The sequence below is a fragment of the Chlorocebus sabaeus genome, chromosome 5, assembly GCF_047675955.1.
Source record: "Chlorocebus sabaeus isolate Y175 chromosome 5, mChlSab1.0.hap1, whole genome shotgun sequence".
NCBI classification, from domain to species: Eukaryota; Metazoa; Chordata; class Mammalia; order Primates; family Cercopithecidae; genus Chlorocebus; species Chlorocebus sabaeus.
Window position 1 is genome coordinate 3,537,156 of NC_132908.1, and position 18,911 is coordinate 3,556,066.

The following is an 18,911-nucleotide window of genomic DNA, read 5'->3' on the forward strand; positions in this document are numbered from 1 at the left end:
CAATCTCCTGACCTCGTGATCCGCCCGCCTCGGCCTCCCAAACTGCTGGAATTACAGGTGTGAAACACCACACCCGGCCACAAGATGCAGTTTTAATTAAAAATTGTTTAAACTGATTTATAAATAAATTTGAAATTAAATTTTAATTAAATTAAATTTGAAATTTAAAATTTTAATTATAAATGCAATTGGCGGGGTGCAGTAGCTCACGCCAGTAATCCCAGCACTTTGGAAGGCCGGGGCGGGTGGATCACGAGGTCAGGAGTTCGAGACCAGCCTGGCCAACATGGTGAAACCCTGTCTCTACTAAAAATACAAAAACTAGCCAGGCATGGTGGTGGGTGCCTGTAATCCCAGCTACTCAGGAGGCTGGGGCTGGAGAATTGCTTGAACCTGCTAGAGGTTACAGTGAGCCAAGATCGTGCCACTGCACTCCAGCCTGGGCAATAGAGCAAGACTCTGTCTCGGTGGGGAAAAAATGCAATCCTGTGCCTAGAATGCTGTTGGACAGCAAACTTGGAGAGGTGGTTAGAGAACATCGTGCCTGGTGTTATGTCAGCACATGTAGTGCTGTGGAAACACCTGCCCATGCACAACGGTGTCGAGTCCTCGGCCAGGTCACCTCCCTCTTCCTACTGATGAGGCACCTGAGCCTCTGGCACTTTCTGGAATTGGGCAGAAATAAGCAGGCTGCATCTGGAGCCACATGCTCCAAAGACACCTCTCCGTGGCAGCACCACTGGCCTGCTGAGTAGAGGATGATGAGAAGAGGGTTCCATACCCCACAAGACCATGGGCACCCTGGGGGTCTCCTGGGTCTGCATTACCTGATCTTCTGAATGCGACAGTCCTTCCCACTCAGCACGCTGCCCAGCAGCTCCATCACGGGGTCCTGGAACTGGTTGGTGTCCAGCCTGGCCAAGGGGAGCAGTGACAGTGAGTGTCCCACCCGCCCACTGGCAGGGTGGGGGCCCTGGTCTGGGGCCTCTGCCTCTCTCCATCCCATTCAGCGCCATCACCGCAGCTCTGAGATCTGTGCTCAGCCCCAGTGCTCGAACCTTTCCCATGAGAGTGAACAGGAGGCTCGGTCCCCATGAGACCTGCAGTTCCTATGCAGAATGGCATCTTCTACGGGCTGTCGTCCTCACCACCCCACACGCCGCCTGCCTCTGCGGGACACCTGGATGACCCTCAGCCTGTGTCCTGTCCTCCCTACTCACTAAGGTCCAGAGCGGCGGGTGGGGGGTGGGCTGAGAGCATTCAGGGGGGCAGCTTCTGTCAGACTGGATGGTTCTGAGGGTTTATGAAGTGAATTGTGTCCCCACAAAAGATACGAAGTCCTAGCCCCCGGTGCCCCAAGTATGTGGCTTTATTGGGAAATGGGGTCACTGTGGATGTACTTTGTTAAGGTGGGGTCATGCTGGAGTGGGGTGGGCCTGTAATTCAATGTGACAGTGTCCTTTTAAGACTAGAAAGTGGCCGGGCGCGGTGGCTCACGCCTGTAATCCCAGCACTTTGGGAGGCCGAGACGGGCGGATCACAAGGTCAGGAGATCGAGACCATCCTGGCGAACACGGTGAAACCCCGTCTCTACTAAAAAATACAAAAAACTAGCCGGGCGAGGTGGCGGGCGCCTGTAGTCCCAGCTACTCGGGAGGCTGAGGCAGGAGAATGGCGTAAACCCGGGAGGCGGAGCTTGTAGTAAGCCGAGTTCGTGCCACTGCACTCCAGCCTGGGCGACAGAGCAAAGACTCCGTCTCAAAAAAAAAAAAAAAAAAAAAGACTAGAAAGCACTGTCCAGGAGCAGTGGCTCACGCCTGTAATCCCAGCACTTTGGGAGGCCGAGGTGGGCAGATCACCTGAGGTCAGGAGTTCAAGACTAGCCTGGCCAACATGGTGAAACCCCATCTTTACTAAAAATACAAAAATTAGCCAGGCATGATGGTGGGCACCTGTAATCCCAGCTACTGGGGTGGCTGAGGCGGGATAATTGCTTAAACCCAGCAGGCGGAGTTTGTAGTGAGCCGAGATCACGCCACTGTATTCCAGCCTGGGCGACAGAGCAAGACTCCATCTCAAAAAAAGAGAGGACAGCACATTGTGGAGACAGACACAGGGAGAAGATGGCCAGGCAATGGGGCAGAGACTGGAGTCATGCAGCCTTTAGCCAAGGGTTGCCGTCAAACACCAGAAGCTAGAGAGGCAGGGAGGAACTTCTCCTATATGTTTCAGAGAGCACGTGGCCCTCCTGGCACCTTGATTTGAGACTTCTAGCCTCTAGAACGGTGAGAAAACACACTTCAGTTGTTTCAAGCCGCTAAGTTCATGGTCCTCTGTTACAGCAGCCCTAGAAGACTGATGGAGAAGCTCAGTAGTGGGGAGGGGATGGCTTCTGCTCTCTGCTCTGCCCCTTCCGCAGCCCCTGACCCCCGCTCTGGTGCCCACCTGAGCTTCCGGCAGTAGAGCAGCTGGGGCAGCAGGCTCTGAAGGACGCCCTGGCTGAGGCTCAGGGACAGGTTGGCCTCCTGGGCACAAGCATCGGACACCTGCAGGAGGTAGGCCAGGGCGGCACGGTGTGGAGGACCAGTCAGCCTGGCCAGGGCCCCGGTCTCCATGGCCTCCTCCACGCTGCGGACCAGCTCTGTGTGCTGCAGCTCGTGCAGGCAGTGTAGGACATTGATGTCCCGTGCACAGACTGCAGCATCGGGGCGCAGGCAGCCCTGCAGGAGCTCAGCCACTTGGGTCCGGTGGGCCTGGTGTTCGCCTTGGGCCAGGAGGGAGCCAGCCAGGAGGGCATTGACCCTCGGAGACAAAAGGCCGGAGAGGAAGCGTAGGAACACGTCCAGCCTCCCGTCCTCTGCCTGCATGGCCCGCTGGGTTGCGCTCCTGAAATGCGTGAGGAAACCCAGCCTGGGCCAGGATACGCCGCTCTCAGTAAAGAGGTCGAAGATGGCCCTCCTGGATGCACCATAGTAATACGCGGCTGCCACAAACTCCTGCAGGGACAGGTGGGTGAAGCAGTAGGCCACCGACGATGCCAGCGTCTCCTCCTGCTGCAGGAAGCAGCTGCACAGGGCACCCTGCAGCAGAGCGAGGTCCACACCGAACGCCTTCATGTCTTGCTCGTAAAACACATATTTCTTCTTGAGCAGCCCATGGAAGGCCAGCCGGCCCAATGTCCCCACCATCTTTCGGCCACCATGGGCCACCTGCTCAATGCGAGGGCTTGCCTTGCCCTTCTCCTGCCCCTCCCCGCTGAGGGCCATCCTAAAGTACCATGAGTAGAGCTCGCACAGGGTCCTCGGGGGCCACAGCTCTGCGTCCTGGGGCCCCGTCCTGCTGCGCCACAGGTGGCCTAGTGCCACCCCCATGAGCCTGCAGAAGGCTGGGACGGTGCACATCAGGTACAGGGCCCTGTCGGCCTGTACTTGGCTCAGCACCCAGCCCAGGAGGGCCTGGTCCTCGGGGAACATCTGCTCCAAACACACTTTGATCTCCTCCTCGTTAAAGCCCCGGATCTCCGTCATCCGGTCCACCAGGCCCCCCGGGATCTGGCCAGATGCACTGGGACGGGAAGTGATCCAGATGGAAACTTCTGGAAAGAGGTTGCCGCGGATGATGTTGGTGATCAGGTGGTCCACCGGGATCTCCTTCTTGGGGTCCATGCAGGCCACGGTGTTGGAGAAGTCCAGAGGCGTCCTGCACTCATCCAAGCCGTCCAGGATCAGGAGGGCCCTGGCTGGGACTGCCACCGCCAGGCTGGGCTCACCGATGTGCGGGAAGACGGAGCAGATGAGTCGGTCGGCGCACAGCTTCTCGTGGGTGTTGAGATCTCGGAAGGTCAGAGGCAGCACCAGCGAGAAGTCCTTGCCGACCTGCCCATGGGCCCAGAGGCGGACGAAGTGCCTCACCAGGGTGGTCTTGCCCATGCCGGCCACCCCAATGGTGATGGAGACCCGGGGTGGGACAGACACCCGGGAGAGAGGCAGGAAGAGCCGGTCTAGGGCAACGGTCCTGGCGGGGCGCCCACCCCCACGGGTGGCCTCCACCTGTGTGAAGTCGTGCTCCCTCAGCTGCAGGTCCGTCAGGCCCTCCACCAGCAGGAGGGAGGCCAGCCTGTGCCAGGGTCCAGCCAGCTCCGGGCCACCTCCCACCTTGCTCAGAAGGGCCTTGCGGTGCCTCTGTATCATGGAATCTGTCGGACAGAGGCCAGTGGGGAGGGCGGGTAAGGGAAGAGTGGGCACAGACAGCCCAGGTATCCCCCACCCCGTGTCTGCCTCCCAAGCCAGTCCTACCACTGCTGCAGGGCCCCAGCGAGGAGTCCGGTGTCCTGTCCAGGGCCTGAGGCGCCTGGGAGCCTTGACTGCCCTTCCCAGCCAGCAGATCCATGAGGGCTTTCACCTGCTCGGCCGGGGAGCCTGTGCCGTGGCCCTGGCCGGCCTCCCTGCCGGTCCGCACCTCTTGCTTCCTCATGGAGTTGGGGATTACTTCCAGGAGCTGTGAAGAGAGGGCCTAAACCTGCTTCCTGCCATGACCCCCATCCAGCAGCCTGGGACAGGTGAGCAAGCCCCCAGGAATGGGGTCAGGGATCCCCTCTTCCTCTTTCCTCAGCCTTTGGGTGGCCCACTGACCTGATTTCTAAGAACGGACTGGAAGGGCCATTTGTTCCTGCATGGTGACAATGATCACACGAATGCAGGGGCCCAGTGGATGAGAACTGGGGCCCTGGACTTGCACCCTGGCCCTGCCACTTACCAGATAGGTGATCGTGGGCAGGCTGAGTCTCCTCTCTGTGCCTTGGTGTCTTCATTTGTGACCTGGAAACGGTGATGAGGTTACAAGTAAGTTCACTCAGAAGGAAGGAGGAATGAAAGAAGACACCCTGTTGGAAGATGTGGGAAAAAGAAAAAAAAAGGAGGCCACTCTAGGGATGCTACACTGTGTGATTCTGACTGACATTCTGGAAAAGGCAAAACCATGGAGACAGGAACAGTGAAAGAAAGGGCCAGTAGGGGCCAGGGGTTGGGAGGAGGGGTGAACCGGTGGAGCATAGACAATTCCTAGGGCAGTAACATGACTCTGTAGGGTACTACAGTGGTGGGTCCATGTCATTATCATTATACATTTGTCCAGACCCACAGAATGTACAACTCCAAGAGTGAGCCCATGGCTGGGCACAGTGACTCACACCTCTAATCCCAACACTTTGGGAGGTCAAGGTGGTGGATCGCTTGAGACCTGGAATTTGAGACCAACTTGGGCAACATAGAACCCATCTCTAAAATTTTTTTTAAATTAGCCAGGTTGGGGGTATGTGTCGGTAATCCCAGCTACTTGGGAGGCCAAGGCAGCAGGATCGCTTGAGCCCAAGAGGTCGAAGCTGCAGTGAGCCATGATCACACCATGGCACTCCAGCCTGGGTGACAGAGCAAGACCCCGTCTCTAAGAAAAACAAAATAGGCCGGGCACAGTGGCTCACGCCTGTAATCCCAGCACTTTGGGAGGCCGAGGCGGGCGGATCACAAGGTCAGGAGATCGAGACCATGGTGAAACCCCGTCTCTACTAAAAAATAGAAAAAAATTAGCCGGGCGCAGTGGCGGGCGCCTGTAGTCCCAGCTACTCGGGAGGCTGAGGCAGGAGAATGGCGTGAACCCGGGAGGCGGAGCTTGCAGTGAGCTGAGATCCGGCCACTGCACTCCAGCCTGGGCGACAGAGCGAGACTCCGTCTCAAAAAAAAAAAAAAAAAAAAAAAAAAACTCTTAATTATTCTTGCTGAGTTAAAGCAAAAAAAAAAAAAAAAGAGTGAGCCACAATATGAACTATGGGCATTGGGGGATGGCAACATGCCCGTGTAGGTTTATTGATTGTAATCAATGGACCACTGTGGCAGGGGACGGTAATCGTGGCAGTCTGGGTGGGAGCAGGCATGGGGCGTATGGGAAGTCTCTGTACTTTCCCATCAGTTTTTCTATAAGCCTGACCAGATGCAGTGACTCATGTCTGTAAGCCCAGCACTTTGGGAGGTCGAGGCGGGCAGGTCACTTGAAGTCAGGAGTTTGAGACCAGCCCGGCCATGGTGAAACCCTGTCTCTACTAAAAATACAAAAAATTAACTGGGCACGGTGGCTCACGCCTGTAATCCCAGCATTTTGGGAGAAAGAGGCGGGCAGATCACCTGAGGTCAGGAGTTTGAGACCAGCCTGACTAACATGGAGAAACCCTGTCTCTATTAAATATACAAAATTAGCCAGGTGTGGTGGCGGGCGCCTGTAATCCCAGCTACTCAGGAGGCTGAGGCGGGAGAATCACTTGAACCTGGGAGGCGGAGGTTGGAGTGAGCTGAGATCACGCCATTGCACTCCAGCCTGGGCAACAAGAACGAAGCTCTGTCTCAAAAATAAATAAATAAATAAATAATAAATGAGCCAGGCATGGTGGTGGGTGTGGAGGCTGAGGTAGGAGAATCACTTGAACCTGGAAGGTGGAGGCTGCAGTGAGCTGAGATCGCACCACTGCACTCCAGTCGGGGGGAAAGGGCGAGACTCCGTAATCCTAAAATTGCTTTACAAGGAAAAGCTTATTAATTACAAAAGGAAATAAAAGAGAGAAGAAGGAGGAGTTGAAAAAGAGAAAATGCTGGTTCTCAGAGCAGCTGTTTTTCTTACTATGTTCCCGGGGTCTCCTGGGAGTGCAGGAACTCCTGGGCTCCCAGCAGCGCTGTTGGCCTGCTGCTGCTGGGGACAGTGACGCAGAAATGCAGAGAGGCAAAGCCGAGGCCCCCCACTCCCATTTGCCTCCTTGTTGCCAAGACTGGTTGTCATCCTGCCCCCATGGCCCTCCCACAGTCAAGGTGGACACTGAGGCTCCGAGCTTGCCCCCACCCACCCTGCTTCCCTCCTCACCGGGCACCCTGGCCACAGCAGCCCCTCCAGCGCGGCCCCAGGAACTCAATGGATGGGGCTCAGCCCTCCATCATCCACGGTTCTAGGAGAAAAAACACAATGTGGCTAGCAGACCTCCCAAAGTGTTGGGATTAGAGGTGTGAGTCACTGTGCCCAGCCATGGGCTCACTCTTGGAGTTGTACATTCTGTGGGTCTGGACAAATGTATAATGATAATGACATGGACCCACCACTGTAGTACCCTACAGAGTCATGTTACAGACTGGCTAGCAGTGATGGCCCACTGCTGCTGATGGCAACCCTGCATTCAGAAATAACCCCAGGTGTTGTCACTGCACAGAGAAGCAGGTTGGACCCCACCTGTCCACAGGGCATTTCCCTGGTTCTCAATGTTTAGCTTAAGAGTTTGCTGTCAGGCTGGACGCGGTGGCTTACACTGGTAATCCCAGCACTTTGGGAGGCCGAGGCGGGCGGATCACCTGAAGTTAGTAGTTCAAGACCAGTCTGGCCAACATGGTGAAACCCCATCTCTACTAATAATACAAATGAGCTGGGTGTGGTGGTGGGCGTCTGTAATCCCAGGCACTCAGGGAGCTGAGTCAGGAGAATTGCTTGACCCTGGAAGGCGGAGGTTGCAGTGAGCTGAGATCCGGCCACTGCATTCCAGCCTGGGCGACAGAGCGAGACTCCGTCTCAAAAAAAAAAAAAAAAACCCACAACTAACAAACAAAAAACTTGCTGTCTGCAGCCCTGGGATTCAGCAGGCTCCCTCCACTGATTTGCAGTGGGGAGCCTGGCTTTTTCTTTTTTTGAAACGAGTCTTGCTGTGTCACCTAGGCTGGAGTGCAATGGCGTGATTTCAGCTCACTGAAACCTCTGCCTCCCAGGTTCAAGCGATTCTCCTGCCTCAGCCTCCCGAGAAGCTGGGATCTTACAGGCACCCGCCACCACGCCTGGCTAATTTTTGTAATTTTAGTAGAGGTAGGGTTTCACCGTGCTCTCCAGGCTGGGCTCGAACTCTTGACCTCATGATCCACCCACCTCAGCCGAGCCTGGCATTTTAACACAGGTGATGCTTTTTATCTGGAAAATGATCGAGTAGCTGGGACTACAGGTAGGCTGAGGTGAGAGGACTGCTTGAGCCTGGGAGGTTGAGGCTGCAGTAAGCAGAGATTGCACCATTGCACTCCAGCCTGGGCAACAGAGTGAAACCCTGTCTTAGGAAAAGAAAAAGATGGGATTTGAATTGACATTGCCTCATGTGCATGGGTCCATGTGGGTAATCTGAGGTCCTTTAGATCCTTCCGTAAAACTTTATATATTTTCTCACCTCGATCTTGCCAGTTTCTTATTTGCATCTAGGTGTTTTTAAAAATAGTTTTTGTTGTATGATGAATATTGTTGGTATAACAGATGATTGACTTTTGTTTATTTTTTCTCATGTCTCATCAACATATTAAATACTCACATTGATTCTCATCATTTTCCAGTTAATTTTCTTCAGGTTTTCAAATTACTTCAGCAAGGCTGGGCACGGTGGCTCACATGCATAATCCCAGCACTTTGGGGGGCCAAGGCGGGCAGATCACTTGAGGTCAGGGGTTTGAGACCAGCCTGGCCAATATGGCGGAACCCCATCACTACTAAAAATACAAAAGTTAGCTGGGTGTGGTGGCGTGTGCCTGTAATCCCAGCTACTGGGGACACTGAGGTTGGAGAATCACTTGAACCCGAGAGGAGGAGGTCGCAGTGAGGCGAGAATATACCACTGCACTCCAGCCAGGTGACAGAGAGAGACACCATCTCAAAAAAAAAAAAAAAAAAAAAAAATTATTCAGCAAGAATAATTTTTATCTCTTCATTTCTGAAAACTATATATATATATATTTTTTTTTTTTTTTGGTGGAGTCTCGCACTGTCACCCAGGCTAGAGTGCAGTGGCACGATCTCACTATAGCCTCTACTCCCGTGTTCAAGCGGTTCTCCTGCCTCAGCCTCCCCAGTAGCTGGGATTACAGGCATGCGCCACCATGCCTCGCTAATTTTTATATTTTTAGTAAAGATGGGGTTTCACCATGTTGACCAGGCTGGTCTCGAAGTCCTGACCTCAAGTGATCCCGTTTTGGCCTCCCAAAGTGCTGCGATTATAGGTGTGAGCCACCGCTCACACCTGTGGGAGGTGGGAGTTGGGATAGAAACCAATTCTTCACTGACACCAGTGCTTGTGCTGTATAATCTACTGCCTCTTAAGGTAGTTTTATGCTTTGTTTTGTTTTTTTGTTTTTTTTTTGAGACAGAGTCTCAAACTCCTGACCTCAAGTGATCCACCCACCTCGGCCTCCCAAAATGCTAAGATTACAGGTATGAGCTGCCGTGCCTGGCCACATTTTTTTAAAATGAGGAATGTCTGTTAAATTAGCAAATTATTTTTTAGCATATATTGATATATGATTTATTTCTCTTCATTTATTCAACCAGCAAATATTTATGGAGAGCCTGTTGTATGTTCTAGGCCCTGGGGATGTGAAGGTGACCAAGTTAGATCAAGTCCTTGACCTGGGGTTTGACAGGTAAGGAATAATGACAATGGAAAGGAAAACAAGTCAATAAGCAAGGCAGTTTCTGCTGGTGGTTAGTGCTGTGGGTGGAATAAACTGTAAGTGACAAAGAGGCCTGGAATTCTAGGGGGAGGGGGAGCAGAGGTGGTAATTGGGGAAGACTGCTGTGAGAGGCCTCTGAGAAAAAGCTATCTAGGAGCAGAGAGGGAGAGAGAGAGTCATGCAGAGAGCTAGGGGAGGGGCATTTCAGGCCAAGGAAACAGCAGGTGCTTAGAGGAAATGCTGTTGGAGCACAGTAAGTGAGCAAGTGGCACCACCCCCCTGGGATGGGAAAGCCAGTCACCGCTGTTGTAAGGAGTTTGGATTTGTTTTAAGTGTGGTAGGGAGCCATTGGGGGGAGTGACATGAGCAATGGAGATCAGATCTCTCCTGGAATCCATGAGCTACACGAAACAATTTTCTGATATTGAACCAACTTTGCATTCTAGAATACAATCTTCCATTTATATTATTAAATAGAAGATGTATATATTCCATATATGTAAAAAACGCACGGGCTAGCACAAGAATAGATATGTAAGTTAATAGAACAGGATATAGAGGCCAGGAACAAATAGATTTATATTTATATTATCTACATATTAAGGAGTTTGGTAACATGACAAAAATAGCATTTCAAATCAGTGAAAATGGCATTGGGGCAATTGACCAGCCTATGAAAAATATTTTCCAGCTCTACTTCACATTAAACACAAAATTTATTTTCAGGTCAACTAAGGAGTTAAAGTTGTAAACACAAAACCATAAAAGCACAATTAAAAAATATGAGATAGTATTTTAAAATATTATTTGGGTAAAGGCTTTTTACAGTGAGATGTAAAACTCAGAAGTCTTAGTCTGGGCAACATAGTGACATACCATCTCTACAAAAAAAAAATAGCTGGGCCTGGTGGTGGGCATCTGTGGACCTCGCTATGGGGAGGCTGAGGTAGGAGAACCCCTTGAGCCCAGGAGGCTGAGGCTGCAGTGAGCTATGATCGTGCCACTGCATTCCAGCTTGGATGACAGAGCAAGACCCTGGCTTAAAAAAAAAAAAAAGAATTCATGATGAGGGAGACTAGTATATTTGCCTTAATTGAATTAAAATATTAAATATTTAGTTTGATATTAAATAATTAACCTATTTATAAGTAATAATAGATGCCATAAAGTTGAAAGAAAAACCATAAGCCAGGAGTCAACACTTGCAACATACATGAAAAAATATGAACATCCTTAATATATAAAGAATGGTGATAAATCAATAATAAGTAACCAAATAAAATTATGAACCCCAAATGAAATAGAAAAAAGGACACAGAGAATTCATCGAAGTATAAATGACCAAGATATTGAAAAGATGCTCAATGTCACTAAGGATCAAGAAAAAAGCAAAAGAACAAACTATCATTTTTCATATGTCTCATTGGTGAATATTATAAGAACATAACAGACTGCATTGGTGAGAATGTGGAGGTAGTGGGAATCTTTTTTTTTTTTTTTTTTGAGACAGGGTCACACTGTGTCACCCAGGCTGGAGTGCAGTGGCACGATGAGGGTTCACTGCAGCCTCAACTTCCCTGGGCTCAAGTGATCCTCCAAAGTATCTGGGACTACAGGCGCACGCTACCACACCCAGCTAATTTTTATATTTTTTGTAGAGACAGAGTCTTGCCATGTTGCCTGAGCTGATCTGCAACTTCTGGGGTCAAGCAATCTTCCCACCTTGGCCTCCCAAAGTGCTGGAATTGCAGACATGAGCCACTGTGCCAGGCCTGTAGTGGGAATCTTAATACATAGTGGGTGGAAGTATAAATTAGTATAACAATTCTGGATTATAATTTACCATTATCTATTGTCATGAAATATCTTTTGTCCTAGAAATTCCACTTTTGGGAATTTATCCTAAAGAAATATGTGACCGGGCGCAGTGGCTCACACCTGTAATCCCAGCACTTTGGGAGGCTGAGGCGGGCAGATCATGAGGTCAGGAGATCAAGACCATCCTGGCTAACACGATGAAACCCCGTCTCTAGTAAAAGTACAAAAAATTAGCCGGGCGTGGTTGCGGGCACCTGTAGTCCCAGTTACTTGAGATGCTGAGGCAGGAGAATGGCGTGAACCCGGGAGGCGGGGCTTGCAGTGAGCCGAGATCACGCCACTGCACTCCAGCCTGGGTGACAGAGTGAGACTCCATCTCAAAAAATAATAATAAATAAATAAATAAATAAATTTAAAATAAAATAAAATAAAAATAAAGGCCAGGCACAGTGGCTTACGCCTGTAATCCCAGCACTTTGGGAGGCCGAGGCGGGTGGATCATGAGGTCAAGAGATGGAGACCATCCTGGCCAACATAGTGAAACCCCATCTCTACTAAAAATACAAAAATTAGCTGGGCGTGGTGGTGGGCACCTGTAATCCCAGCTACTCAGGAGGCTGAGGCAGGGAATTACTTGAACCCAGGAGGCAGAGCTCATAGTGAGTCAAGATGGTGTCACTGTACTCTAGCCTGGGCGACAGAGCAAGACTCTTATGTCCAAAAAAAAAAAAAAAAAAATCAAATATCTAGAAATAAATATAGCAAAAATTTGCAAGACCTCTATACTGAAAACTATAAAACATTACTGAGAGAAATCAAAAAACATTGAAAGGAGGGATGGAGGCTGGGCGCCATGGCTTACCCCTATAATCCCAGCACTTTGGGAGGCCAAGGTGGGTGGATTGCTTGAGCCCAGGAGTTTGAGACCGACCAGCCTGAGCAACATGGGCAAAACCCTGTCTCTATAAAAAGTAGAAAAAAAAAAAAATTAGCTGAGCACAGTGGCACATGCCTGTAATCCCAGCTACTCAGGAAGCTGAGGTGGGAGAATCGCTTAACCCTCACCGTCGAGGCCGCAGTGAGCTGAGATCTCACCACTCCACTCCAGCCTGGGTGACAGAGCAAGACCCTGTCTCAAAAAAAAAAAAAAAAAGTTAAACTAGCAACTGTCTAAACATTCAAAGGTATGTCAGCCCAAACGAAGTGGTGCTGCTGTCTGCCTGATAGGCCAGAGGCCAGCACACGGGAGCCTCTGTCCTTCTCTCCATTGTGTGACATTAGGGTGTGGCCCAGGTGGACACAGTCTCCTGTTGGATGTCCAGGTGCACCCAACAGGTGACCAGCCCTGCTGCTGGGGGCAGGAGTGGCCTGGAGGATGAGAGGACCACATGGAAGAAGTCCCAGCTCAAGGCCTCTCAGCTCCGGTGGGGCATCATCTGGAGTCTTATTGATTGATTTAAAATTTTGTTGAAATACACATAACACAAAATTTACCATTTTAACCATTTAAAAAATAATTTTCTTTAAAAAATAGAGACAGGGTCTTGCTTTGTCAGCCAGGCTGGAGTGCAGTGGTACGATCTTGGCTCACTGCAGTCTTGACCTCCTGGGCTCAAGCGATTCTCCCACCTCAGCTTTCCGAGTAGCTGGGATTACAGGTGAAGACCACCATGCTTGGCCCATGGTAACCATTTTATCTTTTATTTTTAATTTTTAACGTATTATTATTATTATTATTTGAGACAGAGTCTCACTCTGTGGCCCAGGCTGGAGTGTAGTGGCACCATCTCAGCTCACTGCAACCTCTGCCTCCTGGGTTCAAGCAATTCTCCCACCTCAGGCTCCTGAGTAGCTGGGATCATAGGCAGCCACCATCAATACCATTTGTATTTTTGCAGAGACAGGATTTCACTATGTTGGCCAGGCTGGTCTGGAACCCCTGACCTCCCAGAGTGCTGGGATTACAGGTGTGAACCACCGCACCTGGCCTTGTGGGGCATGGTTTTTAAATAACCAGTGCTCCGCCTGACCACCCAGAGATTCGATTGGTCTGGCGTGGGCCATGTGGATCTAGTTTAAACTCCTCAGGTGATTCTAACCAGAGTTGAGAACCACGGGATCTGAGCGGGGCTGGGAGAGGAATGAGGGAGGGACAGTGCTGGCAGGAGTCACATGTGCCTGGGAAGGCGGGTCTGGGGTATACGGGGCTGGCGAGCACCTCTGCCTCTGCGGCCTCATTAGTCTCTCAGTGTTGGGGGTCAGCACTCCCTCCTGACCAGACACCCCTCTTTGTGGCCCCACGACCTTGGGTCCAGGGTTGCCAGATATAGCAAATTAAAATACAAGACAAAGCTGGGTGCAGCTTTGTAATCCCAGCACTTTGGGAGGCTGAGGTGGGCAGATCACCTGAGGTCAGGAGTTCAAGAGCAGCCTGACCAACATGGTGAAACCCCATCTCTACTAAAAACACAAACATTAGCCGGGCGTGGTGGTGGACACCTGTAGTCCCAGCTACTCTGGAGGCTGAGGCAGGAAAATCGCCTGAACTCAGGAGGCGGAGGCTGCAGTGAGCTGAGATCGCACCACTGCACTCCAGCCAGGGTGACAGAGCAAGGCTGTCTCAAAAAATAATAAAATAAAAATATGAGATACCCACAGATACTTAAATTTCAGATAGACGACGAAATTTTTAGTATAAACATAGCTCATGTCATACTGGAGACATATTTATACCAAAGAAATGGACTATCTGAAATTCAGATTTGATCGATTGTCCTGTATCTGATCTGACACCCCTACTCAGGCCCCACTCAGACGAAACTGGCTTTCACCCTCGGACACTTTCCCTAAGAAGGACAGAGGAGGGGTGAACCAACCCCTGCATTGCCAGAACCTCCCAGGGCCAGCCCCAGAGGCTGATGGGGGTTGGTGACCTGGCTGCCACCACTGCCAGGCCCTGCACACAGCCCTGACATCCGTCTGGCAGGCTGGAGCCTTCCACAGACCTCTCAGCAGAGTGAGGTCGCGAGGCCACAGACGCCACTATGGATGGTCAGGCAGCTCCTGTGAGTGCAGCTGAAAGACAGACTGAGGACAGGTGGGCCTCGGGTTGCTTTGGGGGATCTGAAGACCAGAGGTCGATCCACAGCTGCTCTGAGCTGCCGTGAGCAGGGTGAGGCCAGAGGGACAAGTAGGTGCCACTGCTGCCTCCTCCCCGGGAGCCTCCCAGGTAGCACCAGGGTTCACCCCTAGAGCTTTGTCTGTGGGCAGAGGTGGACCTGAGGCCTTCCTGGTGTCGTGTGGGCTCAGGCCCAGTCCCTCAGGCTCTGTGAATGGGTTGCTGCCTCATTCCTTAGAAGCCTCAGCCCTGACGGACTCGCCGCCTCTGCCCATCACCCGCCCACCTGGTCTGTGCCTCAGTCCTCACGGGGACCTGCTGGGTCTTTTCCTGCCACTTGGCGCCCAGGTGGGACCTCCCGGTGCTGGCCGCCCGCCTGAGCTGCCGGTATCTCCCGCTGCGGCTGCTTGGACAGCCCTTTCTTCCCACACGCTGCCCCTCTCCCCTCCCAGGGCCTCGAAATTCAGGACTCGGTCCTCTCGAGGTGGTCCCAGCGTCATCACTTGAGCTCAAAGCCTTCCCGAAGGAAGAGGCACCTGCACCTCAGGGCCCCACCCTGCTCACTGCACGGACCCCTAGAGTCCAAGGGGTGGAGAGGCCCAGGCTTGGGGACCCCAGCACCCTGGAACAGAGCGGGGCGTCGTGCAGCCTGCAGCCTGTGATGGCCGACAGTGAGCCCCAGGCTTGGGGGACACCTCCAGGGAGGGGACCAGAAAGGACACCAGGGCCCCTGGAGCCTGGCCATAGGGGAAGACCCTGCAGCCAACACCTAGGCTGGCCCAGGGCAGTGGCAGTTCTTCCAAGAAGGCCTCCGCGGTTGCCATCTCTCTTGAGCCTTGTCTCACCCAAGGCTGTGGCCGGGAGAGGCCCTGGGGCTGCCCACTCACCTGGGGGCGGCGCCTGCACCCTCCCTGCCGCTCATGACCTTGCCCCTCCTGTGTTGTCACCTCCATCTACAGGTGGGGAGCTGAGGCCCAGAGAAGTAAGTAGCCTCCCATGAGGGATCCCAGTGCCAGGAAGGGTGTCCAGGTCTGATGATTCCCCGGGCCGTGGCTCAGCATCACCACCGCCTGCCCCCAGCATCTTCAAGATGCTTCCTGCTCCTCCCGGGCCATCACTGGCACCTGGGGGAGCTGAGCTTTGTCCCTGGACCTGTCCTGGGCTATCCTTAGGCACATGTCTGTTTTTTTCTCTTTTTTTTTTTTTTTTTTTTTGAGGCGGAGTCTCGCTCTGTCGTCCAGGCTGGAGTGCAGTGGCCAGATCTCGGCTCACTGCAAGCTCCGCCTCCCGGGTTTACGCCATTCTCCTGCCTCAGCCTCCCGAGTAGCTGGGACTACAGGCGCCCGCCACCGCGCCCAGCTAGTTTTTTGTATTTTTTAGTAGAGACGGGGTTTCACTGTGTTAGCCAGGATGGTGTCGATCTCCTGACCTCGTGATCCGCCTGTCTTGGCCTCCCAAAGTGCTGGAATTACAGGCTTGAGCCACCGCGCCCGGCTCTCTTTTTTTTTTTTTTTTTTTTTTTTTTTGAGACGGAGTCTCGCTTTGTCACCCAGGATTAAGTGCAGTGACTCGATCTCGGCTCACTGCAACCTCCGCCTCCTGGGTTCAAGCGATTCTCCTGCCTCAGCCTCCTGAGTAGGTGGGATTACAGGCGTCTGCCACCATGCCTGGCCAATTTTTTTTTTTTTTTTTTGTATTGTTAGTAGAGATGGGGTTTCACCACGTTGGCCAGGCTGGTCTCAAACTCCTGACCTCAAGTGATCTGCCCGCCTTGGCCTTCCAAAGTGTTGGGATTACAGGCGCGAGCCACTGTCCCCGGCCACGTCTGTTTTTTCTACAGCATGAGCCAGTCCTGCCCCAGGAGACACCTTGGAGTCTTGTGGAGTCTCCCGAGTCCCCCTCCCCAGAGTAGCTCAGGCCTTAAGGCCACCATCCTTCCTGCTAGCATCCCTTCTCCCTCCCCTGCCCTGCACTGAGGTCACCTGGACCCAGCTTACCTCTCGGGCCTCAATGCTGCTCCAGGGACACCAAGACTGGGGGGCCTGGGGGCTCCATCTCCGTGCTCCTGGGCTCAGCCCTGCTCCAGCTGGGTGGTGGTAGATGCCCTGGGGATCCCTGTGCCAGCCCGAGTCCTCAGGACCAGGGATCAGGGCGCTTCCCACGCCAACCGACCAACCATGCGGCGGCCGAGAGTAGTGTAGCCCTGACCTTCTGCAGCCCCGCCGAGCCCACCGGCTGTCCCTGCAGCTCCGGGTCCTCACCTCTTCCTGTGCTGGGCTCCACCTCAACCTTCCTTCCTGTCTGATTTCAACAGCCAACAGCCTCACAGACACATCGAGGAGCCAGGGCTCCCAGGCTTGGTCACCGCCCTCCTGTAAGTCAAGTGTGGCGGCGATGCTGGGGGTCTTGACTCTGGGACTGTGTCCCTGCAGGTGGCATGCTCAGGATAAAGTGGCCGCAGGTGCCAAGATTGTTGACACATCACCTCCATCCCGCCACAAAGGAAGCTGCCCTGCTATCGATAAATGCGTGTTTTCAGGCGGGTGGTGGTCAGGAAATCAAGTGAGCAGCCTGAGGTCACGCAACTAGAGGGTGACCCCACCAGGACCGAACTGCGCCCTCCCACCTCCAGGGCACCCTGTGGCCTGCCCTATTTATTTATTTATTTATTTATTTATTTATTTATTTATGTATCTATCTAAGACAGAGTCTTGCTCTGTTGCCCAGGCTGGAGTGCAGTGATGCAATCTCAGCTCACTGCAACCTCCCTCTCCCGGATTCAAGAGATTCTCCTACCTCAGCCTCCTGGGATTACGGGCTGGGATTACGGGCATGCACCACCATGCCCTGCTAATTTTTGTATTTTAGTAGAGGAGGGGTTTCGCCATGTTGGCCAGGCTGGTCTTGAATGCCTGACCTCAGGTCATCCGCCCGCCTTGGCCTCCCAAAGTGCTGAGATTACAGGCGTGAACCACTGCACCCAGCCTATTTATTTTTTGAGACAGGATCTTGCTCCGTCACCCAGACTAGAGTGCAGTGATGTGATCTCAGCTCACTGTAGCCTCCACCTCCTGGGGCTCGAGTGATCCTCCTGCGTTGGCCTCCCAAAACACAGAGATTACAGGTGTGAGCCACTGTGCTCCCCCTTTGAACACCTCTTGCCTTCTTTTCTCTCTGTCATTCAGTAGGCACCTCTGACTCAGCTGTGCCCCATAACATCTTCCTGTGACCAAAGGGCTCCCCAGAGGCCGGTCACCTGTACCCTAAGAGGAAACAGCAGAATGTCGCTGTCCGCAGCAAGGGATCCCACTCGGCGCGTGGATGGCCTGCCCTGACAGGGAAGGGCGTGAGGGGAAAGGACATGGCCCAGAGCAAGCCACGTGAGAAAAATTACAATAAAGGAAAAGTATGGGACATCTACCAGGGACAGGGAGCAAGCAACATGGGGCCACTGAGGGAAGCAGGTGACAAGGTGGGAGCCAAAGGACAGGGGTCTTGGGGTCTGAATTTTCCTCAGCAAGCAAGTGGGAGCCAGCGATGGTTGTAGAGCAGGAGAACAGTAGGTCTGGACTCATAGAGCAGCTTGTGGCTCAGGGGAGGTGGGAGGGTTAGCTGACTCCCCAGAGCCTGTGTGGGTGATGGGGGGAGGGAACTGAGGCAGTAGACCAGAAGTGCTCCTGCACATTCCCCTGCCTGCCTTTTTTCCCTCCTTCCTCTCTCTCCCTCCCAACAATGCTGAGCACACAGGAACGTGCTGGGTGCTGGCAGGACACCATGGCCCCTCGAGAAGGCTGCCTGAGGCTCCAGGCAGGCAGAGTGCAGACCCGGCAGCTGCAGCCTCGGCTGTGAGGAGCAGCAAAGGCGCCTAAAACCAGGCCGCCCACAGGATGTTGGAAACCGCAGGGCCCGGTGAGTATCTGTCACATGAAAGGGGCCAAAGGCTCACTCTGCCTCCCTTCGTGGCTCACGGGGGATGGATGTGGAGCATGAGAGGACACAGCCTCCTCCATGGGATCTTGGGGAGCAGCCCAGCCCCTGTTCCTCCCCCTCGCAGGAATGTCCATCAGTCCACACAGGGCTGGACCTGTTCCCCACTCTGCCCGCTCTGCTGAGAATCAGATGGGCCATGCTCCTGGCTCCTGATGGAGGGAGATGCTGGGCTCGGGGCTCCCTAACTGTTCTCACTCTGAGGCTTTCTCTCCACCCAGAGCTGGGGTCAGCCGGACAGGCAGTGGCCTCAGCCCTTCCTAACTTGGCAACAGCATGAGGCCCCTGCCTACAGGCTCTTTCTCTGTGAACCTCTTCGCCTGGGCCCAGGCTGGGCTGTGGCTCCCCTGTAACTGCCTTGAGGGGCCGTGCCCAAGCCATGCCAGGTTGGGGCCACCAAAAGTGGAACAGGCCTGGAGGCCTCTTCACATTACAGTGAGGCAGGGACAGACCCGTTTTCTGATTTAGTTGTTACCAATGAAAGT

The 18,911-nt window shown here is 53.0% G+C and overlaps 1 protein-coding gene across 5 annotated transcripts in view; it reads right to left on the reverse strand.

Annotated features, from left to right (window-relative positions):
- Positions 1-17,058, reverse strand: part of NLRC3 (NLR family CARD domain containing 3) — a 39,344-nt gene extending 22,286 nt beyond the window's left edge. Inside the window, exons 1-6 of one of the 5 annotated variants that reach the window (XM_073015113.1) lie at positions 16,437-17,057; positions 6,904-6,985; positions 4,756-4,817; positions 4,296-4,497; positions 2,446-4,195; positions 828-914 (exon numbers count right to left, since the gene is read on the reverse strand). In XM_073015113.1, the coding sequence (XP_072871214.1) occupies positions 828-914; positions 2,446-4,195; positions 4,296-4,473 (2,015 nt within the window). In that variant the 5' untranslated portion in view covers positions 4,474-4,497; positions 4,756-4,817; positions 6,904-6,985; positions 16,437-17,057. Of the gene's footprint in view, positions 1-827; positions 915-2,445; positions 4,196-4,295; positions 4,513-4,755; positions 4,818-6,903; positions 6,986-16,436 lie in introns of all 5 variants that reach the window. The other 4 variants (XM_073015115.1, XM_073015114.1, XM_037989918.2 and 1 more) reach the window with 4 other exon arrangements.
- Positions 17,059-18,911: the final 1,853 nt, after the last annotated feature.